This window comes from Coffea arabica, chromosome 3c, assembly GCF_036785885.1.
Source record: "Coffea arabica cultivar ET-39 chromosome 3c, Coffea Arabica ET-39 HiFi, whole genome shotgun sequence".
NCBI classification, from domain to species: Eukaryota; Viridiplantae; Streptophyta; class Magnoliopsida; order Gentianales; family Rubiaceae; genus Coffea; species Coffea arabica.
This window is the reverse complement of record NC_092314.1, coordinates 41,996,156-42,020,370: the sequence shown is the minus strand read 5'-3', so window position 1 is coordinate 42,020,370 and position 24,215 is coordinate 41,996,156. Positions and strand designations below refer to the sequence as shown.

Here is a 24,215-nt window from a genome sequence, read left to right as displayed (position 1 = left end):
CCAAGAAGGTTTCATTCTCTCATTTTGTTTGATGAATATAGCATTTTAGTGGTAAATTCTGTGTATAACTGGTTCTGTAGGTTTTGACTTGATACAGACCTCAAACTACACACCTCCATATTCTCCTCCCCACAGCCCAACGAAAAAAATTAAAAAAACCCAAAAGTGCAGTAAATAAGCAACAATAATCCAATCAAAAGGCAGAATATTTTTCGTTATCGAGTCTTTCAAACAAAAAAAGTAGGCTGAACATGCGAATAAGACTAATGAAAAGTTAGACCATTTTTTGTTGTTAAATGTAAAATTTTTGATAAAACCCTCTCAGGATCATAAGATTGCAAAATCTAAAACAGATCACGCCTGCATAATAAAGTTTCAGAATTTATTCTAGCTAAGACCAGTAACTGCTTAACAGAAACGTATAGCTCTTGCGGGACAGATATGAGCATGACCTTTTACTATGTCACTGCTCATTATTCAAGCATCAGCAAAAATAGCAGCTAGTGATACAAACCCTTGGAAATGTTCCAACAAACTTTCACAAACTTCCCAAAAAAAAATTCATCAAAACTTTGCTGTGGACACTGAAATCAAGTATAACTGTTGGCCAAGAGCGCCAATTTTAATCCCTTTTGCCTTCTGCAATCCTGCTTCGCAAACAGAGTGAAAGAATGTTTCAGTAATGTCAGGTTGTTTTGTATTCTCGTAGCACTAGTTCTTTTGCAGTGCTTGTGAAATTTGTGCAGTACAATGTCCCAACATGCATGATAAGACCTACACATCTCTAGTGAAATAAAAACAAGCTCATGAGCTTGCTGCCTAGTTCATGACCAAAGAAAATTTTCAAGCAACACCTAGAGCCAAAGAAAGTCACAAATATCAGAGCCATCAATCAGTCAAGAGGTGGCTCTTCTATACATATTCATTTTGTCATTCACGAAATTAATAATCAGAAAATATATTATTGAACATAATTTTCTTGTGGTCTTCCATCAGGAAACAAAATTAAGCCATAAATCCTTAGTAGTCAACTTAATTGCTGAAGGAAGGACAGAAATTACCACTAATAAGTAGAAGATAATAGTCTGGTCCTCCTCTTTCGTTTTCTGTTCCTTTGCCTTCCTTTGCCTTTCAACAGGCTGAAAGGCACGAGGTTTCAACAGCCTGAACAGGGTGAAAGGCTCAAGGTAAAACCAAGCTTTCAACATAAGTATCGACCCATCGAACAAGTCCAAAATTTCCAATGATTGGAAACCTAATTGAATCATCTTCTGAGTCATAAAGTACCAAGAATTTCTCAAGCTTAAGCATATGTCCACCGTTGTTCTGCCAGCAAAAAGGTTGACGATATAATTTGGCAACAATATGCTCAGGATAATTAACAGAAGCAACTTTAGTCCAAGATTCTCTCACTCCATACTCCTTCATAACCGAAATATCCATCACACGACTTTCATAGGTGCGAACAAGGCAGAGACGTCCTCCAGCGATCCCTAATGCACAGTAGCTATTGCTCTTTTCATGTTCTGGATACTCCACCACTCCAAACATCTTACTTTCCAAATCAATACTTACAATTTTCAAGTCTCCTTCAGTCTCACTGACTAAGGCATAGCTATGAATGTTGTGCTTGGTATGAAACCGTCTAGGCATAGTAGTACTCGTCAACCAATGGAGCCTCCCGCTAGCAAAATAACCCAGCTCGTTAATCGGAATCCCATCCTTCAAATTCTCAATTTCCTTCCAAGTGTGAGTCTTGCGACTGTACATCTTAGTCACAGTATCTTCTTTCATAGTCACTCCTTCTGGTTGCCGATAGCGGACACTTAACATTGCAACTACTTTGTAATCATCATTAGACTCATCGTAGCCGTATCCACATGCCACAAACCAACTGTGCCAAATAGTACTGTTCAACTTAGTGTCAAACTTGGGCAATTTTCTGTACTTTTTCATGGATGGATTCCAGAGAAGAACTCCTAACTCACCATTTTTTGATCTTTTTTTAGGAAAAGTAACGCAAACCAAGCCATTGCAAGAACCCACAATTTTGAATGATCCAATTTTGTCGTACCCCTTGGGATAGTCAATGTCGGTAGCTCGAGTTACTGGTTCATTCAAAGCTGATTTCAGAGGGAATTCCTTGAGATCAGAACCACCAAACTCGTCACAATGAACACAACATATGACCCTATGGTTCATGTTCTCATTATTTTTCCTCACATGGGTTCTGATGAAATCGGGACTTGAGATTAACGCAAGCAAAGATTTCGATACACACCTGAACTTCAACAGGGATTTAACAGGAAGCCGTGAGAGGATTTCAATCATGAGATCATCAGGTATGCTGGTTACACTTCGTTGTAACGTGTCCAAATCTTGGTTTGAACAAGAGTTAAAGAGATTATCATCACCAGGCGATGAAGCTCGGTATAAAGTAGGGCTGATGAGATGACCATTGTCGGAAGTAGAGGAAGAGGTGCATTGCAGATCATCTTGAGGTGTGGTTTTTTGACGTTTGTTGCTTAGTTTTTGTCCCATGGAGTGAGAATGCTAATGGAATTTAGTGCTGCTGTGAAGGAGAGGAGATTATACTGTTAATTGTAAACAAGAAGATGCGATCTTGGGTTTAGGAGTTTTCTTGTTGCATTCACTATTCCTTCAGGAGAAGCCTATTTTATTTTACGTGGAACTCTTTCACGGTACCATTGATTAATTACGATGAACTTTTGAGTGCTAAGGAGACCATAACTATCAGAATCTTAAAGGGTATAAAATACTAAGAGATATGAATCAGGTAGTAATTTCAATTTGTCTACAACTCTATTTCTACAACCCTTTTTCAGCTTGGGGAAAATTAAGATTCTTTTTCTACAAACGATATTAACATGCTGCCCCTATTATTATTCTACTAAACATGTTCCAATACATATAAATACAATAGATAGAGAGACATTAACCTACCCCAAGATGTTTTTATTTGCACTTTTATTTTTATTAAAAAATAAAAAAAAATCACCTTCAAAACATCACTCTGGATCAATGCCTTCCTGATTTTGTTCATGAATAACCCTGCAAAACTCAAGAATATGTGGACAGTAGTAATTATAATACTTGGGTGTCTGTGATATGACAAGACCTAGACATCAAACTTCACTCCTAATTTATCTGGATTAACACTGCACCAAAAAGGTATCTTACTGACTACTAACTGGTATTAATGAATTTAAGACAAGTTTTATTGTTGTGGAATTTAAGCTTATGGTACTGGGCATGAGTACAGGGCAATCTTCTCCATTGAAGGAGCAAATGACAACAAAAGATTGACAATGTACAAACATAAGTATCATTAAGCTGCTTTCTTTATGATTCACTTCTATGATCTATCCCTCGCAACCCCACAAATGACTTCTGGAATGGCCAAATTTCTCTCTATGAGAACTTTTTCTCTCTCTAACGGGTGAACAAGTTTTCATCCTAGAGTTCAGTGATCCCTTATCAAACTTTGTAATCTTGTTATTACTCCATTCGTCTCGTAAAGATAGACCTAACTCTATTTTTATAGAGATTAAGAAGTGTTAGTTAATATAGTTAAAGCCATTATTTTTACTTGATACTTTCATGGCTATTCCATAACACTTGGAATCCTCGGTGACATGTTTTTCTATGCCAATCCAATGCCACCTATAGTATTGCACCAAGTGTTCTGTTATTATTGACACTTTAATTTTCTAATAATTCAACTTGGTTTGGTTTAATATAAGTGTAAATAATAACAGGATACTCGGCACAATATTATAGGTGGTATTGAATTGACATAGAAAATATGTCACCGAGGATCTCAAGTGATTCCATAAGGCACAAGGCAATAAAACTAAATTAATTTAAATTCATAATCAATATGATCAATAACCATAGCCAACATTTTCTTTATCACAACCAAAAGAAAATGTAAAATCATGATTTCAAGACCAAGGATCCAGCCTGATGCAAGACGTATAAAGCTACAATAATCATAGGCTTACAAAATTAGAAACTTAATGATCAAAATATGAGTTTCTTCTTCTTTGATATCAATCAAACTTTAGCCACCCCCTATCTTTGCCATGTCTCCCTGTAATTGCTATAGTCTTTGCAAAATTTTAATACGTGGAGTGAGAAAGCAACTTGATCAATAAATAGTACTTGTACTTCTTTGTTGACTTGACCACATTAGCACTCATAACACAATTCAAACATTTGTTGACACATATGTATAGTTCCACAAAGGATGGTCAAAGTAAACAATTCACTTGCATTAAGTTCAACATATAAAGTTACCCATTGACTAGTTAACTATTTCAGAATGCTAACTATTACAGAGTTAGCCAATTTTAGAATGCTAGCTACCACATGATTAGTCCGTTTCAGAATACCAACTGCAACTCCCACTCAATCTGCTAATTACCATGTAAAGAACTAGTTCTGTCAAAATCACTTTGTACAAGAATTCGGTTATTTAATATCTATTCATTCTCAATTGATAGCAATTCTGTATTCATAGTAGATCAATCGTATACACATACTCATGTCAGTTTAATAGATTAAATTGCTTTTAGAGTCATAAAATTTGACAAATACATTTTCAAAAGATAAAAATTACATGCACCACTTACCTCCACTTTTCCAATTCACTCCAAGTCGTCCCAATATCAATCATTTCCCCAACTAAATATATGAAGATTATTTAATTCAAACTCTAAATACTCTTAAGTCTTAACCATGCTAATTTATCATAAGAAGGACCCTATATTCTGTCCTCAACTAATAATCCATAGCAAAGATCATTTTCTCACTTTACCATAGCACATAGGTCAATTTTAAAGGTTAAAAATAGGATATCTTTACATATATTTGAAGCTCTTGAATCTAATTTTTAACGCAACAAACGAAACTCAGTTTTGTGTTTTCTACAAAAAGATATGGTGAAAAATACTAAACTGGTACATAGCTGCAAGATACATCGGTCCCAAAACCCTCTAAAGATCCATGGCCGAATCTGAGGTAGAACAGATTTCTAACTATCAACTTCCACTCTCACATCACATCAACTCCAGCTTCTATAACATTCAAAATCCAATAATTTACATCCCACAATTATTTTATAGCATAAATAATCCTGGAAACGAAGCATTAATCCAAATCACTAACACTCTAACTAACGATGGAACCAGAATTTTAAGTTAGGGGGGTAAATAGTCAAACATGTAATAAAAAATCATAATAAATAAAGTATAATAAAATTAAAATGAAAGTTCACCATACGATAACTAGCAAAATAAGATGTTTTAAGTTGTAAAACACATAGTATAAAACGAATATGAACATTAAATTTTCTAGTCATTTTATTTCCCGAAAATGAAAGGGATGCAAAACTGTATTTCATAATCCTTCATTTGATCAAATACACTAATTATTGAAATAACATAATATTTTTGAATTATTTCTTTTTCAATGTCACATGATCAGCAAGAACATCATGATTAAACTCTCAATGAAGTTGGTAATGATGTATACTTTATAAAGCATTAAAAATTTATCACAACTTGTATTTGTTTTTAACTAATATACCAATTGCAACCTATCAATTTTTGGCGCCGTTGCCGGGGACTGGCGCTAGTTATTTGTTTCTTTTTAAGTTCATCTTGTTTTCTTTTTTTTTTGTAGTTTATGGCTGCTAGCATTCCATATTTTGATGATAGACCGGACTTTGTTCCTGAATGGGGTTATGAAACTCATGTTCTTCCTAATGATCAATGGGCTGTTGCAAATTGTGGAACTTATTTTGACTCAAGTTATTCAACTGACACATACCCCGCATTTCAAGACAATCTAAGTGCTCCAATTGATACTTTCGGAGATTTTCCACCCCAATATCAAATGCAGTATGACCCTTATTCAAACGGGTATGATCAAGGATGGTGGGATAATTCCAGTTTTGATTATGCGACCAGGCCAATGAATTTTCAACAGCAAGAGTCTCAACAACCATCGTCCCTGTCAGGGTACCAGCAATAATACCAACCCCGACCACCTCCGCCCCCAAGCTCTGGTCCATCTTTGGAGGAGATGATAAAACAAGTGATGACAAACATGGCGCAAAATCAGCAAAGGACGGAGGCAATTCTTATGCAAAATCAACAAAGGACGGACTCCGAAATGCAGGATATAAGGAATCAGATAAGTCAAATGGCTACAACAATCAATCGTTTGGATTCCCAGAACCAAGGTGAATTGCCATCTCAACCTGAGTTGAACCCGAAGAATGTCAGCGCCATGACCTTGAGGAGTGGCAAAGAGGTTCAAGGGCCTGAGCCTGTGATCCCTAAGGACAAGGATGAGGAGATGCAAGAATGTCAAAATGAGAAATCTACAGATGCAGTTGAAAAAGAAGCCGAAAATGAAGAAATGGAACCCCAACCGCAACCCATTGAAGTGAAAGAATCCAGTGAAGAATCATCAAATGTGGTGACACCACCTCCATTCCCTAACCCGCATTTTCTTAACTTTTATTCCATGATTTCTGTTAATGAGATTGATTTTGTTATACCGGAAGTTTTTGAGTCTCATGGCAGAAATAAGTTAAGAGTAGCTATGGTCAAATATCTTGAACCGTTGAGTGCTCTTGATGGAGGGGTGGAGGAAAAATTGAGATCACTGCTTGATTATTTGGCACCATCAACTAATCCATGGAAGACCGTAGCTCGTGTGCTCAAAGATTACTCCATCTATGAGGGTTACCAGGATCATATAGAGGATGAAGCATTAAGACGAGCTACACGATTTTATCCTCCATGAACAAAACATGATAATGTCTAGCCAAAGACATTAAAGAAAGGCGCTCATTGGAAGGCAACCCAATTGTTTCTTTAAATTGATTGTTTTGATTTCGTGTGATAGTTTAAATATGTTTTCCTTGAATTTGACTGATTTTGGGTGTTAATTTTCGTTTTTGCTGATTTGTAGGTGACCTCCAGGCATGATGCGCCCGCGTGATAACGTGCAGGAAGCTCACGATCAGGAATTTCTGAAACTTCTGGGAGCTCTCTTGGCCTCATGACACGCCCGCGTGATAACGTGCAGGAAGCTCACGATCAGGAATTTCTGAAACTTCTGGGAGCTCTCGTGCTCTCTTGACGTGCCCGCGTCACGTTCGCGGGAAAGGTAAGATTCAAAAAAAAAAAAAAAACAAAGAGAATTTTTCTTATCACCGTAGCTTTAGTTTCCAAAATTCAAAAAAAAAAAAATTTAAAAAAATTGATTCCCGTACGAAAAAAAGAAAAAAAAACAAAAAAAAAGAAAGAAAAAAATATTTCTCACCGTAGCTCCAATGGAGCCTAAAAAAAAAAAAAAATTTTTTTCTTTTTCCTTCTTTTCTTTTCTTTCTTTTTCTTTCTTTCTTTTTTCTTTTTCTTTCTTTCTTCCTTCTCCCCTGCTCTCTCTCTGTTGTCCGAATCCCTTTTGCCCGCCGCCCACTCGCGCCGCCCACCTCACTGACGCCACCACCTCGCGTCTCGCGCGAAGAACCAGCCAGCCACCCACTTCGCACCTCGCCACCCGCCGCTGCTGAAGCTCCATCGCCGCCGACGCTGCCCATCTTCCTTCCACACGCAGCTCCTTCCTCACGAAACCCAGCTGCCCGGCGCACGAAGCTCTACCGCCGCACGGCCAGGCAGCCGTGCCTCCCTCCAGCTCCTCTGAGCTTCACTGCGCGCCACCACCGCAGCCACCACCAGCTCGATCTCACCGCGGCAGCGCGCCGTCCCTCTCATCTTCGCCACTACCACATCGCCGCCCGACCTGCCGGCAGCCACGCGAAGGCCCAGCGCAGCTCCGCGCACCCACAGCCACTAGATCTGCCGCCTGCAGCTCCACCTCTTCCTCCATTTCCTCCACTTCCACCACAACCGCCCCACCGCCGGCCGTTTGCGTCGCTCTCTCTCACCCCAGTTCCGCAACACTACTTGCTGCTCTGTCCTCCAACTGCCGAGGTACTGGTGGAGGTATTTGGATTTCATTCCTCAATTTCACATATTGATTAGTGATGTTTCGGATTTTCCACGGTTGGCTTTGTTGATGGTTGGAGTTTATTGTCTCAATTGGTGATTTCCGCCAGTGGTACTGGTTGGATTATTTTTGCTTGAACTGCTATTTCTCTTGGGTTGGGGTAAATTGTGCAATTATTTGGCCATCTGGAGCCATTTGTTGGGACGTTGGGTGGGCTGCTTTCCTATGATTGTTTGTTAACTTTGGGGTCACTTTGAACCTCACGTTGCTTATGGACATTGCTTGAATTGCTGGGCACTATTCTGCTTGAATTGCTGGAGAACTCGCTGAGGTTTCTTTTGGGATTGTGATTGAGTTATTTCTGAAAATTGCTTGTTGAATTAGAAAACCTGGCCACTTGAATTACTTGTTGAGGTTGGTAGAATTTCGTTTAATTGTTGGGGGCATCTTGGTGATTGGTTAATATTGCTATTCTGGAGACCATTGTCTGTGACTTCGGTGGCCGGGGTTCCCACCTGGTGGATTAGTACATACTTGGGGTTTTTGCTTTACTACTGTTCTACTCTGCTATAGCAATTTCATTGATTTTGGACTATGTTTTACCCCCAGTGGTACTGGTGGAAATATTTTCAATTGAATTTGGTACCTCTATTTGGTTGGCTGAGTTAGTATTGTCAAATATCTAAGTTGTCATTGTTGAAATTGCTGATTTTAAGTTAAGGCATTAACTGGCCAACTGGAGCCATTTTTTTTTTTTTTTTTTTTTTGAGATTTTGGGTGGACAGAGTTTTGCATTTGCTGGTTGAATTGAGTTGAGATGTCTCAAACCTTGGCCGTGTACTTCTACCACATTGGTTTCCTCCACCGCCCCCGCCTACCTCTTGGCCACTCAAAGAGGGAAGTTTCGTTGTCCTCTTCACTTTTATTACTTTATTACCTTCATTGAGGACAATGTAGGATTTAGGTGTGGGGGGGGGAGCAGTTATGGTGCTGGTGTCTTTCGTTTATTTTCTTTTTCTTCTTTTAGTGATTGGCTCGTAAATGCATGCCAAGGTTTGATGTTGGATTATTGCCTCTATTTTTACTTTTGTCAAGTTTTAATAATAAAAGGGTGTCAAGTTAATGTGGTTGAATCCAAAAACATCTCTTTGGTGAATATCAATGATTGTTTTACTCTTATAATTTTTGGTTAACTTTCCTAGGCATAGGGAATGATTATTGGCATTTTCATGTGAATTGGTCCGGTTATTAACTTTAGTTCTCCATATGTAAAATTGAGGCCAGCGGCTGCAAATTTTCTTTTGATTTTTGTGTTATTTTGAATTTTTGGTTTTATTTGGCTGTGAGTAAGAGTTGACTGTACTCCGCTAGTATTTACTACCGAGTAACCGGGGATCTTCACCAAAAGTGTCGACTCTCGCGTCAAAAGGTAGTAATTCCTATGAGTACGTGGTCACGTGGCGATAGAAGCTGAGTAACCGGGCTCCTTCATCTGGCCAATGTTGGAGTTCGCGTCAAAAGGCTCTAATGGCTAGCGACTAAGTCTTTTGTTACTATTGAAAAGAAGAAAAAAAAAAGAAAAAAAAAAGAAAAAAAAAAGAGAGAAAAGTAAAAAAAAAATGTGAAAAAAAAAGTGAAGGTTGTGTTAGTGTGTAATAAAAGTCAGCTTGCCGAATTATGGATTTAATGTTGAGATTTTGGTTAATAGTTGGACCATTTACTGATAAATGTTATGCGTCATTCCTTTTTCTTAGATTAGTTAACCTGAAATTAGAGGAATTTGTGGTTTAGAAGCTAACCGAAGTGATATTTCCTGGATTTGATCATTGATGCTTGATTATTATTTTTCTTGGTATCTTGGCAATTTGGTAGATAGAGCAAGGGCCATGATCACATTTTGGTATCTGTTTACTATTTTTATGCTTGAGGACAAGCATGGTTTAGGTGTGGGGGAAATAAAAGTAATTTCTGTAGATAGCAGTAAGCAGGGTCGAATCCACAGGGACTGGGAGTAATTGTTCCTTTCCAAATTCAAAGTGACAAAGGGGGTGTTTTTATCTCAGGGGTGACAATTTAAGCAATCCAACTAAAAGTAAAATAATAAAAATAAAATAGCCAAAATGAAATTAAATAACAATTTACTAAAATCAAAGGATCTAGCCAAGGAATAATTTCAGCAATGGTTCACCAAATTGATCATCGATAAGCAAAGGCAATTCCAATTATTTACTAATAAATAGGTTATAACTGCCAAACAAGCGATGACAGTCAACCCCTCCTTACTGTGTCGGTGATCAAGGTACGCCCGTTAATCACTGCTCTAATTGGAAAACAATCCTAGGTACGCCCGTAGAATTTAATTTCCCAATTGCCTTACGTATTAGAGGAGCCCTATTCTAACCAAATAACACACTACCAGGGTTATTTTAGATTAGCCCGCGTATTCCCCTGACACAAACCTAATCATGCCAGTTGTCACTATTTTAGAGCAATTAAACAATTACGGATTTAATGCCCTAATTGACAATAGATTATTGAATTAACTAATTATCCGGATCCAAGACAGTCAATTAATTAAACAATCATAAACACTGCAATCAGGGAATATGCAAATACCAATAAATAAGAGAAAAAGATAAAATTAAATCGATCTCACAATTATAGGCGACCCAAAACCTTCGTTGTCCCTTGACTAGAGTGAGGAGATTAGTTCATAATTAATGAACAAAATCCACACCAAATTAAAGCAAAAGCTACGGCCATTGTGCCCAAGAGTCAGGAAAACTCAATTCGTTCTATTCAAGGCGAAAGCAAATTACAAGAAGCAATAGGTTGTTTCAATGCGTCTGACATACGAAGAAGGGAGAAACTATTCAAGGACCATGCGGAAAAGTCAAAGGAGAAACTCCAATTCCTCCTGCCATCCGTGGAGAATAACTACCCAAAAGCTAAGAAGAAAAAGTTAAAGACAAGCTAAGCTAAAAGACGAAAAACTAAGGAAGCCACATAGCCCCTCTGGCCTCTGCGCGGCGGCTCCCTCCAGGGGAGGAAGAAGAAGACTCCTCACTTCAGCCCTGCGTTCCTCCTTTTAATGCTGCCCTCTGCGAATTACCAAAAAAAGACTTGTATCTCCTTATTTCAAAAATGCCCTCGATTGCCTGCTATGTGAACTCTTTCCCGATAACTGTCAAATTGGCCTTTATTGTGATATTTTTGTTCTACTCCCTGAAATAAATATAAATTACGAAAAGTGAGTAGAATCTAATAATTAATTCACATCAGGTCAAGTAATAGGGAGAATTAATAATAAAATAAATGATAAAATTGCAACCTATCAGTTTTTAACTAATATACCAATTTTTTAATCCAAGTCAATCTTACATTTTTGGAGTCAATTTTCTTAGTTTTTTTAACTGCGTTTGGCTAACGAGTGTCTAGAGGCACTTGTTAAGATAGTTTCATGCTTTTAATTCTTTTTGCAAGTGTGAAACTTATTTGAAGAAATATCTAAATGCAGTAGATCAATAAATGTGAGTTTGTGTAATCGCATAGTAAGCTAGGTTTAATTTAAGTGTCTTAATAAGTGCCTTTGTCAGTTTTTTTTACCAAAACAACACTCTCTCTAAAAAATATTTCCAATATGATTCACTTTCTAATTTTAATCCCATAATCATATTATTGTTGCAACCTACTTATCCTGATTGCCATGTAGGATAACAAGGAAGGAAAGCTTTAATCTAGTCTATAGTTTCTAACATGAACTAAAAATTTAATTTTTTTTGTATTATAGAGGCACAAGAAAATTGCATAACTTTTATAATTCCTTATAATTATTTAAAATAAATTCTACCATTATTTACCTTGCGACTATGGGTCTCTTCCTTTATTTAAACGTATCAAATCTATTGCAAATATATTTTTAAAAAATAAGTTTAAAAATACAAAAATGGAAACAAAAATTGCAATGAAATTTGTAAGCAATCACAAGAAAAAGTTACAAAAACTTCAAAGCTATCATATTTGTTTATGTTATCCTTTCTACTCTTTGAAAAGAACTTTTACAAAAAGTGATCAAGATGACATTTTTAAGTTTTCAATTGCAAATTGAAAACTACATATTATTATATAAGTAATCAAGAAGTATAAAAGGCAAAAAGCATCATAGACATGAATCTATATTGTTACGTAGTTTTCTTCCTAGACATTATATCAAAAACATGGTGTGAGAAATCATTTGTTAAACAATACGAAAATTGCTAATTTAGTCCCTAAATTTTTTCACTAACGCCGATTTGATCCTTCAAAGTTTTTTTATACGCAATTGATCTTTACAGGAAAATGTTTGTGCCAAAAAAGGACCTATTAGGCGGCGCCACCCAAAACATCTTTTTTCTCGCCTACACGGGAGGCCATTTAGGGGTATTTTAGGAAGAAGGTATTGGGGCCCTTGCAATGATGGGATGCCAGAAAAACAGCACCATTAAATGGGAAAAATGCCTAGTGGACCATAACAGAGCTAACGTTATGCCGGTTGCTATTGAAGATTTAGGCAATGCAAAAAGCTTTCCGGCGGTTGGAGAAGACGGCGCCATTCTAGACGAAGGTTCTATGGGCCACCATTTTAGCCTCACATCCCGGTCATCATCATTAAGATTAATGCCTACCACAGCCTCACCAAGCCCGCAGCTCACGTCCGCCAGCACCTCCGTGTCGCAACACCCACCCGCCTCGCCTGCACAATCGCCCTCGCCCGCCTCGCCGCGAAATTTACGGGCAAATACCATTCGATTCTGTTAAATCCCAGATCGACGGCCACCAGGTCGCTGTTCCCATTCTTATGCTTCTAGATGTCGACCCGCGTGAAGCTGTTATTCGCCAAGTCCAGCTGCTGCAAAGCAGGCAAGAGAAAAAACCAAGCTTCGAGTGTCCCGGAAAACGAGTTCTCGCTGAGTTCAACAACCTCCAAGGCTCCAACTGAGTTAACCCCTGGAATGAAGTCCTGTAAAGCAGCCCGGACAGATAATTGGCTTTGATCGCCAGCTCAATGACGTTGGGCAGGAGCTTGGGGAGTGAACCGGTGAGTTTGTTGTAACTCAGGTCGAGCCTTCTCACGCTGCCGATCGAGCTCCACGAGTTGGGCAGCGATCCCGAAAGATAATTGTGCGACAGATCAACCGTCTCGAGGGATTTAAGCGCGGTTAAAGAGGGTGGGACTGAGCCGGAGAAGGAGTTGAATTGGAGTAAAAGAGTTTGTAGATTGGTTAGGGAGTAGAGCGGTGGGATTGGGCCGGAGAATTTGTTGGTTGAGAGGTCGAGCGTGACGAGCTGAGTGAGCTTGGAAATGAGTGGAGTCAGGGTGCCGGCGTAATCAGCCGGTTCGAGGGTGAGCTGGGTTACTCTGTTGCCACTGCATAAAAGACCGCAGGAGAAATAAGCCCGAGGAATGGAGCACGGGTCGTTGGAGAAGTTCCAGGAGCCAAGGCATGAATATGGCTTAATTGAAGAGGGCTTGATTGCGGCTTTGAAGGCTTTAAGGGCCGTTACATCTGATGAAAAGGTGAGGCCGGACGTAGCTGAAATAATGAAGGAAAAACAAAGAAGGGTGAAGAGGAAGAAAGGTGCAGGATTATGGATTTTCCCCGGCAGCTTAGCCATGGTAGAAATGTTGGAAAGTAGCGACGAGGGATCCGGGCAACGAGCGAGCGAGCGAACGGAGAATGCTAGTAATACTAATACACGAGTAGTTAGGCGTAATGGTGTAGTGTGTGAACTGAGGCGGGGAGATTTGATGTTCTCCGGATCTTTTGTGATACGTTAACATGTAGCAAGCTCTTTCAAGTGTTGAAAGCCAATGGAAAATGTTTGGTACCTCATCATTGCAAGGCCCCAATGGAAAATGTTTGGAAAATGTTTTGTGACACATTATTATTATTGGCCCCAATACCTTCTTCCTAAAATACCCCTAAATGGCCTCCCATGTAGGCGGAAAAAAAAGATCTTTTGGGTGGCGCCGCCTAATAGGTCCTTTCTTGGCAGACATTTTCCTTTTAAGGATCAATTGCATATAAAAAAACTTTGAAGGATCAAATCGGCATTAGTAATAAAGTTTAAGGACTAAATTAGCGATTTTCCCTTAAACAATTAGCATTCAAAATTTTTTGAAGGCTACAGGAATGTTCCAAAAACTGCACAATAGAAAAGACGAGAATAATCTTTATTTACCTTGAGATTATCGATTCGAGAAGAATATTTTCATCCACCAAAATAATATCAGGAATGATATTAAAGTTTTAGATACTGTTAATATAAATATTGACTTATCAGAATTACTGGGGGGAGGGACGGGTTGGATGGTACGGGGAGAGGGAGTGTAAGCGAGAGGTCTCGGATTCAAGTCCTCCAACTTATACTTAAAAAAAAAAGATAAAAAAAAGACTTATCAGAATTACATTTGACAAGGGAAAAATAATGAAAGGAAAAAAAAACATATTAGATGCGAAAGAGAAATGAAAAAAATCCTATTTAGGAAAAATCCTTTATTAATTTAGGTCAATCTTATTTTAAGAGTTAGTTTGTTATACACACTTGCTAAAGACAAATTATTGTTTCCTTGATTAGATGCTATCTAAAAGTTATACTAGTTACTAATGATTGTTTACTAACATAAATATTAATACTAATTACAAGGAAAGTTAATTGAAAGCCGGCTAGTCGTAGGATACATTTTATAAATAAAACTTGAAAGGGGTAAAAAGTAACTTATCACAAAGTTGGGAGGGCAAAAGTGATATTATCTTTCTTAACAACAAATAGGTCCAAAAAAGATAGGGAATCTGTTCAAAATGTCTCTCACTTTTAAAAGTGATATTATTTAGCAAAATGACTTTTTTCATCCCCCGCTTTAAAAGTGTAATTTTACATTTCTTACAAATTTATATTGATCAAATTTATTCCCTGCCTAAGTTTCCGATCCATAGTGAATTATGATCTCTACCTATGTAAAACTTGGATTATGATATTGTGTAAGGCACGTTGTGGATTTTGGCAAAAAACTAATCGGAAACTTAGGTAGGGACCAAATTTAACCAATGTGAATTTGTAAGGCATGTAAAATTGATGGACGTAAAATTACACTTTTAAAAATGAAGGATAAAAAAGTTATTTTACAAATTGTGAGGGACGTTTTTGAATAATTTTCCCAAAAAAGATTTTAGAAAACTTCGAGGAAGAGGGCAATTCCCTTTTCCGTTTTGCAAAAGAACATTAGTAGGTTTCTTCTAGTTTACAAGTTACAAAAGCAAGACTTGTAGAAAGACTTTAATGGACATTTGTGGCTGCATTTTCTTCATGGAGCACAGCTAAATTTATGTCTAGTTGAGGAGTAATCAAGGCATGGTTTCATGATCAATTGTGAGATTTTTTTTGAAAATTTTTATGTGCTTAATTTTATATGTCATGAGTATTTAATTATTTCTTGTATTTCATTGGTTACCATCATTTGGGTTTAGTTGAATAATTTGGCCAACTATTCAATTATCTGAATGATTTAATGCCAATTAAGACATCAAGTTCGTAATACATGATAGTTTAATATTAGTGGCAGTTGGCGCAATTTCATTACTTCACAGGTAGTCTAATTTGTGCGATAAAAATAATTAATCTAGTTTAAATCATCTTGCATGTGTGTTTTTTAACTAGAATTAGATCTCTTTAATATTTAAGACTGTGAATAGATTAAATCCTATGAGGATCTTTAAGCTTATCTACTTTACAAACTCTTGACTATCGAGAAATTAATGAGAGATTGGTGGTTCGACTGTTGTTGAATTGCTATAAGTAACTTATTTGTGAACATATGAGTTATTTTCTAGTATCAGTGATCAATTGAGTTGAACTGTTGCCAAAATTATTTCTTTGACTTGGTTTTGATAATTAATTTATTCTTTAATTTATATTATTGCATTTTACTATTTAATTTAATTTAATTATAATTTCAAGGAAATACTAAAACTTTCCCTGCCTCAATATTCATCACAATTCTCTATGAGTAATAAATCTATCAATTTCCTGAGGAGACGATCTTATTCATCACTATACTCATTAACTTTTTGGGAGTAGAATTTTTTTTTTGGTGGTTTGACACCCACCAAAGACAGTTGACGATATAATTATCCAAGCAACTACCTAATACCATAATATTAGGACAGTAACTAGTAATAAATCAAAGTTTGTTCAAAATTAGCTACCAATGATATTTGGACGCTACCTAATTTCATCTAGAAAGCAAACTGCAAAGTAGACCGAGACCTACAAGTATTTGTATCAATGATTTTGACGTCCGTACAGCTTGTACGGGTGTGTTTCGATTGCAATTTTTCTTTGGACACATTTTCTTTGAAAATGTATAGTTACGTTTTCCATAGATATATTTTCCAATCACTTTTTATTTCACATATAGCAAATCGCTACAGTAATTTTTTTTAATAAAAAGTTCAGAAAATACAAAGCAATATTCTAAAGAAAATTTGCTACGTTTCCCAATCACTTTTTTACCTCACAAATATCAAATCGCTACAGTAATTTTTCTATAAAAAGTCCAGAAAAATGTAAAGCAATTTTTCAAAGAAAAATTATTATGTTTTTTATGAATACATTTTTCAATCACCTTTTTATCTCAAAATATATCAAATCATTATTGTAATTTTTCTACAGAATATCTAGAAAAATATAATCCAAACATGACCTTAGTATACTGTTGAAAACTCAAAAGCCCTTCGCCGCAACCGCAGATGAATGTACATCCAACCATTGACACATTTTCTTTGAAAAAACATGGCATTATCTAGATTTTGTCAAATTTACATAGAACAGTCAATTTATGGGGATTGAAACTGATCATCAAATTTCAATCGGACACAACCACGTCCCATATGCATAAACTTCCAATTAATTTTTGAAAACATGGGGATTGGTTAACCGTGCCTACTAGGCACTGGTCAAACAAGTATTATTAATCATTTAATAATTGTTTTGTCTTACTATTTTATTTTTGTTCTTTTTTTTCCCCTAAAGAGGATCAAGTGTTGGAAAACTCAAATTTGAGATTCAGATGACAAGTAAAGCGTCTTAATTAAAAATTAAGTTGCACTTTATGGTCATATGTCTTTTATATACGCGTTTTATAGGATTGTTATTAATATGTTAATCAAGTATCTATTTATCTCACAAATTTATTTATTAATAAAGGTGCTAAAATATAACAGTTTTCAGAAAAGCCTTGAAAACAATTATTTAAATCGACTTCTCTTTTTTTTTTTCTGCAAAAATATACACCATTTAGGCGATGGGTGATAATTTTTAGCTTTCACGTTCAGCTCACCGCCTTTCTTGATAGGATTATCTTGTGGGGAACAGATTGAAAAAACCAAAAAGTATTATTATTTATCATTTGTCAAGAATTACAAATGGGACACTAATTGTTAGAAACATCATTAAGAAAAGATTCAATATCTGTATCTCTCCGTTGTGTTCTTTTGTTGTATATGGGCCTCATCTTCTTTTGAAATTCTTGGCTCCTCAAAACTTATAAATGAAGTGCACTTTCCGCACTTTTAACTTGACAATGCATTTCAGTCCTTTTTTTTAAAAAAAAATTGTTGCATTTTTTCCATCAAAAGAAAGGAAAAAGGTTGGGACTTTTGTTTGCCTATATCATTACGAGTTCTTTAGCTCGAAACGAATACAAAAATATAGAGTGGGTGGTCAGAATTGAATGAAAATCACTGGTGGATGCTGAACAAGAACATCAGGAAACAGTTTGGATTTTTTCGTATGACTACCAACAACCGCGTCAAACTGCTTTGCTTTTATTCTAATAAATTGGGTTTGTTTGGATAACAAATTATCTCAAATAATATTTCGCTTACATTATAAACATATTTTTTAACTCACTTTTTTTATATGTTCAACCACCTTTTTATCTCACACACATCACATCACAAAAAGTGCTAAAGTAATTATTCCAAATAATATTTCAAATAATGCATCCAAAAAATGGTAATATAAAATAAAACGCATTCCGCTAATTCATATAGGGTTAATTCCACATTTCACCTTTTACCCATGCTCAGATTTTTACTTTGATTCCTAAACTTTAAAATGAGACATTTTAGTCCTTAAAATAAAAATTTTGTCCCACTTTGGTAAAATTAATGACAAAATTGAGATAGATTTTATATTTAAGTGAGACAAATATCGTTTTTAGGGTTTAAAGTGAAATAGATTTTATAATTTAGGAATTAAAATAGGACAGATTTTGTACATTAAAAGACCAAAGTGAGACACATATTATACTTTAAGAAAGTAATTTAAAGTTTAGTTATTAAAGAAGGAATTCAGGTATGATTGAGCGGTGTAAAGTGAAATTAATCCTTGAAATATGTAGAATAGAAAACAACTGATACTATTTAATTTTCGGTTGAAATAAAATGACAAAAGTGCGTAGTGTTGGAGACCAAAAAGATTACAGATTTGCATCGATTCCGTATTAAAAAGAAGAATTACTCAGCAACTTCTTAATCAACTAGTGCTGGATTCTGTGATACACTACTCAACTAAATATTGAACATATATAATAGTGAATAAACAAGGAATGATATTCGATTCTGGAACATGGATTTGGAAAGGATATATTTTTCATTTTTTTACTAAGGAGAAAGGGATTGCTTCCTTAGTACTCTCCTTTTGGCATTGACTCTTTGAGCTTGATTTATAGCTTTTGACGATTTACTTTACATCTTTTAATGTAGTCCACAACTTTTACTCATGACAGGTTGTCGATGCCTGTACAATAATAAAAATAAACTTAGTTGCCAACAAAAGTAGTTTCGGGTCAATTCTAATATTGGAGCAGGGGTTCTGGATGTGCAATGAGTTACTAGATTCACCCTGGTTCCGAAGAATTTGCTAAATCCGATATACCAGAATTTATTCACGAGAACTTGTTAATTTATATATAGGGCAAGTAGGGTCGAATCCACAGGAACTGAGAGTAATTCGTTTCTACTAAAGTTCAAGTTAACAATGGGGGATTTTTATAACAATGGCAATAAGTAAACGATTTAAATAAAAATAAATAGTTAACAAAAGATTAAATGACAAATTACTAAAACCAAATTAACAATAGCTAACCTCTAGTCAAGAAATAACTTCAGCAATGGTTCAATTAATTGATCATCGATGCAAAGATAATTCCAATTATTAACTAATAAATAAGTTATAACTGCCAAATAAACGATGACAGTCAACTCCTCCTTATTGTTTCGATGACTGAAGTACGCCCATCAATCACTAGTCTAATCGGAAAATAACCTTAGGTATGTCCGTAAGATTTAATTTTCCAACTGCCTTACGTATTAGAGGAGTCCTATTCTAACCAAATAACACACTACCAGGGTTATTTTAGATTAGCCTGCGTATTCTCCTGACACAAATCGAATCATGCCAGTTGTCACTATTTTAGGATGGCAGCGTGCGTTTGACTCGAAGAGTGAGAGAGAGAGAGTCGCGCGGCAGGAGAAGAGCAAGACCGTGGGTGGAGGTTGGCGATGGTGAAAGCGGCGTGCGGCGAAGTGGGGGGAAGGCGGCGGCGGCGGTCGAGTTTCGACCAAGAGGGGAAAGGAGAAACAGAGGAAAACAGGGGAAGAAAGGAAGGAAAGGGAAAGAAAGAAAGAAAGGAAAAAAAAAGAAAGAAAAGAAGAAAGAAAAAGAAGAGAAAAAAAAGAAAGAAAGAAAAAGAAATAGTTTTTTGGTGTTTCCCCCTCCTTTTTTTTGTATTTCGAATTTAAATTTTAAAATTGGAACTTTGAAAATCAAAATTGAAGGTTAAAACGGAAAATATTTTAATTTTTAATTTTTTTGTTTGTTTTTTTTGGGTCGTCAAACACGGCGTGGTCACGTCAAGATTGAAAGAAGTATTCTGACCTTGGGAGTCACTTTTTGCAATTTAGCGCGTGCCCTCCTTGCATGGGCACGCCATGATTCCTTGGCCTGCCTGCGTTTCGAACAGTGGAGGTTTTAGCAACATGGCGTGGGCACGCCAAGATTGGTAAAAGTCTCCTGACCATGAAGTTGGGACTTATAAGATTAACGTGTGCCCTCCTTGCGTGGGCAAGTCAAGATTATCTGTCCTGGTCACAGTTGAGGAAAATATCACGATCAATCAGTACCCTAGTGAGAAACGATAAATTTTAAGCATTGAACAACGAAAAATAAACAAAACCAATATTTGGGTTGCTTCCCAAAAGGCGCATTTCTTTAATGTATTTGGCTAGACGTTAAACACCACTCTTCAATTTGGATGTAATTCAATTTTTCTTGTAATCGGTGGCCTTCCTCCGGGATCCACATAGTCATTGAGTGCAACATTTTTCCTTAATTTTCTACTTATTTTCACCTCATAAATTGCTTTCATCCCATAATACTTGTTCGCAGCAACTTTGAATTTACCCCTACAAGCAAATTCAGAAAATTCTTGCACAGAGAGATTAGTAACATGAATAACAAACACGGAATTAGAGTTAACAGGATGTTTTATTGTATCAAAAATATTAAAGTGGACTATTTCTCCATCAAATTCCATTGTGAGAGTACCCTTACTAACATCAATTTTAGTTTGGGCAGTACTCAAGAATGACCTTCCTAATATAATGGATGATGAATTTGGAGCACTTCTATCATCCATGTAAAGCACATAAAAATCAACAGAAAAAATTAATCCATCTACTTGCATTAAAACATTCTCAACTACCCCATCCGAATAAGCAAATGCATGATCAGTCAATTGAATTATTATCCCTACTTCTTTTAAAGATCCTAAATTTAGGGAAATATAAATTGATTTAAGCATCATATTAATTGAAACCCCTTAATCTAGTATAGCATTTTTTATGTTAGAATGTCCAATCTTATAGAGAAAAGTAAATATACCTGGATCCCTACATTTAGATAGTAATTTCCTTTGTAGAATCATTAAAACGTTCTCACCTACCACAATATGCTCATCCCCCCTCAACTTCTTCTTGTTGATGCCCAAGTTCTTCAAGAACTTCACGTATTTTGGCACTTGCTTGATCGCGTCTAACAAAGGGATATTGATTGCCACTTTTCAAAACTTCTCTAGAATCTCCTTTTCTTTTTCTTGTTTCTTTGGTTTCTCTAACCTATTTGGAAAAGGCAGTGATTTAGTTCCAACTTTAATTATAGAATCAGGAATTACCTTTGGATTTGCCTTTCTCATTCCTTCCTCCTCAAACTCTTTTTCAATTCGATCTTCATTTTTATCCTTCAGAATCACGAGTTCGAGTCCCTGAATTTCCTTCCCGCTCCTTAAGGTCATTGCACTTACATTCTTTAGGTTCAGTTCAGGTTGAGACGGCAATTTTTCATAAACTTGGGATTCCAGACTGTTGATTGCTATTGCCATCTGACTCTGCATTGCCTGCATCTGTTCCAGTTAATTCCTCATATTTTGTAGGTCAGAATCCATCTTTTGTTGATTAGCAATTAATTGCTTCATCATCTCTTCTATAGACGGACTTGAGTTTGAAGGGGGTGGTGGCGGGCGAGATTGATACTGTTATTGATACCCTTACTGTCTATTTGGTGCAAAATTTGACTGTCTATTTCCTCCATAACTAAAGTTAGGGTGATCTCTCCAACCCAAATTATACGTATTTGAGTACGGGTCATATGAATTTCTTGGTGCAGGTGCGTGACCAGCTGTGTTCACTTGCTCCACACTTGCTTCTTGAATCAGCAGATACATCTCTGTAGAATGACCCATAGCAGCGCAAATCCCATACACCTTGGCTTGTGATGCATTTCCTACAGCCAATTACCTAACAAAGGATGTTAATTTAGTCAACTGCTGTTGGATAGAAGATGCCTCTACCTCACTCACTCTACTTGTCGGGACATCCTCCCTCGCACCAAACTATAGCGAATTTTCGACCATTCCTTCAATTAATTTCCACGCTTCTCGAGGAGTCTTGTTCACCAACGCACCTCCACTTGCAGTATCAATTATATTCCTGTCTCTGAAAAGTAGCCTCTCGTAAATGTATTAGATGAGCAGTTGCTCGCTTATTTAGTGCTAAGGGCACTTGATGCATAACTTCTTGAATTGCTCCCAATAATCATAGAGCGACTCTCCTGAATGTTGTTTGATACCGCATATCTCCTTCCTTAAACTTGCAGCTCGAGACGTCGGAAAGTATTTGTCAAAGAATTTTTTTTCCAGCTGGTCCCACGTGGTGATACTATCTGGTGGTAGGTAGTACAGCCAGTCTTTCACAGAATCCTTCAGAGAGAAGGGGAATGCCCTCATTTTTATCTGTTCTTCTATAATTTTCGGGGGTTTCATACTGTTACAAACGACATCGAACTCTTGCAAGTGCTTATAAGGCTCCTCTCCTTGTAAACCACGGAAAGATGGTAAAAGATGAATTAGACCAGATTTTAACTCAAATAGAGTGTTATCATTCAAATTTGGGAATGTAATGTATAATGGCTGCTGATTTAACTCAGGAGTAGCCAACTCTCTTTGTGTTTGTACATTAGCCATAGGAGACTTTTTCTTGATCCGAGTCACCCGAAGTATCACCAAGCGAATCTGGCTCAAGTTTCTGAGATACAGCACTAGATTGCTTCTCTCTGAGCTGTCTGGTCTCTTTCTGTGCTCTCCACGCAGTCTTCTCTACTTCGGGGTCAAAAATTAGTTCGCTTGTACGAGAAGAACGAGGCATACACTAGAAAAATATCAGAAAATTAAAACAGGAATGAACTTAAAAAGAAACAAATAACTAATGCCAATCCCCGACAACGGCGCCAAAAATTGACAGCTTATCGATACCTGTACAATAATAAAAATAAACCTAGTTGCCAACAAAAGTAGTTTCGGATCAATTCTAATATTGAGCAGGGATTTTGAATGTGCAATGGATTTTTAGATTCACCCTGGTTCCGAAAAGTTTGCTAAATCCGATATAGCAGAATTTATTTATGAGAACTTGTTAATTTACATATAAGGCAAATAAAGTCGAATCCACAGGGATTGAGAGTAATTCGCTTCTACTAAAGTTCAAGTTAACAATGGGGGATTTTTTATAACAATGGCAATAAGTAAACGGTTTGAATAAAAATAAATAGCTAACAAAAGATTAAATGACAAATTATTAAAACCAAATTAACAATAGCTAAGCTCTAGTCAAGAAATAACTTCAGCAATGGTTCAATTAATTGATCATTGATGCAGAGATAATTCTAATTATTAACTAATAAATAAGTTATAACTGTCAAACAAGCGATGATAGTCAACTCCTTCTTACTATTTCGATGACTGAAGTACGCCCGTCAATCACTACTCTAATCGGGAAATAAGCTTAGGTACATTCGTAAGATTTAATTTTTCAATTGCCTTACGTATTAGGGGAGCGCTATTCTAATCAAATAATACACTACCAGGGTTATTTTAGATTAGCCTGCATATTCTCCTGACACAAATCGAATCATGCCAGTTGTCACTATTTTAGAGCAATTAAACAATTACGTATTTAACGCTCTAATTGACATCAGGTTGCTAAATTAATTTAACGTCCGGACCCAAGATATTTAATTAACAAAACAACCATAAACATTACAAACAGAGAATATGCAAATACCATTAAATAAGAGGAACAAATAAAATTAATTCGATCTCATAATTTTTAGATGAACCAAAACCTCCGTTGTTCCTTGACTAGAAAAAGGAATTTAATTCATCCCTGTTGAGTCAATCTGACGCAAATTTGCAGAGAAAATTTGTGACGACCCCACCTTCCCCCAGGGCGTACCCTAGGATTTAGCGAGTCGTCTGTCCATCTCTCGCCAGAACTCACTCACACGTATCTCACGCATACATCCATAGACAATAAATAACATCGTAATTCAAACTTATAATATACATCGATGCACAACACAAATCAAATTACAAAGCTTCTGTACACTCAAAATACTTCAAAGTATATACAATCCAATTACAAATCATTCGAAGCGAGTGATAGCGCGAGTACAAATCAAAAGTCAAAACAACTAATCTAGGCTAGTCTGCACACGTCTCACGCCTCGTTCGT

The 24,215-nt window shown here is 36.5% G+C and overlaps 2 protein-coding genes, 1 non-coding gene and 1 pseudogene across 3 annotated transcripts; 1 reads left to right on the top strand and 3 right to left on the bottom strand.

Annotated features, from left to right (window-relative positions):
* Window positions 1-1,182: 1,182 nt before the first annotated feature.
* Window positions 1,183-2,541, bottom strand: LOC113735984 (F-box protein CPR1-like). Its single transcript, XM_027262940.1, has one exon. It carries the CDS (start codon window positions 2,539-2,541, stop codon window positions 1,183-1,185), a length of 1,359 nt encoding a protein of 452 aa, XP_027118741.1.
* Window positions 2,542-12,386: 9,845 nt separating this feature from the next.
* LOC113736061 (uncharacterized) lies at window positions 12,387-13,905 on the bottom strand (annotated as a pseudogene).
* A 6,490-nt stretch (window positions 13,906-20,395) lies between these two features.
* LOC140037998 (uncharacterized) lies at window positions 20,396-22,669 on the bottom strand. The gene is made up of 5 exons (XM_072083184.1): window positions 22,276-22,669; window positions 21,836-21,930; window positions 21,323-21,550; window positions 21,034-21,172; window positions 20,396-20,919 (listed from the first exon to the last, which is right to left on the bottom strand). Exons 1-5 carry the CDS (start codon window positions 22,667-22,669, stop codon window positions 20,396-20,398), a joined length of 1,380 nt encoding a protein of 459 aa, XP_071939285.1.
* On the top strand, window positions 22,191-22,297 carry LOC113736104 (small nucleolar RNA R71). The gene has a single exon (XR_003459598.1). It is a non-coding gene; the product is annotated as a small nucleolar RNA R71 (small nucleolar RNA).
* Window positions 22,670-24,215: the final 1,546 nt, after the last annotated feature.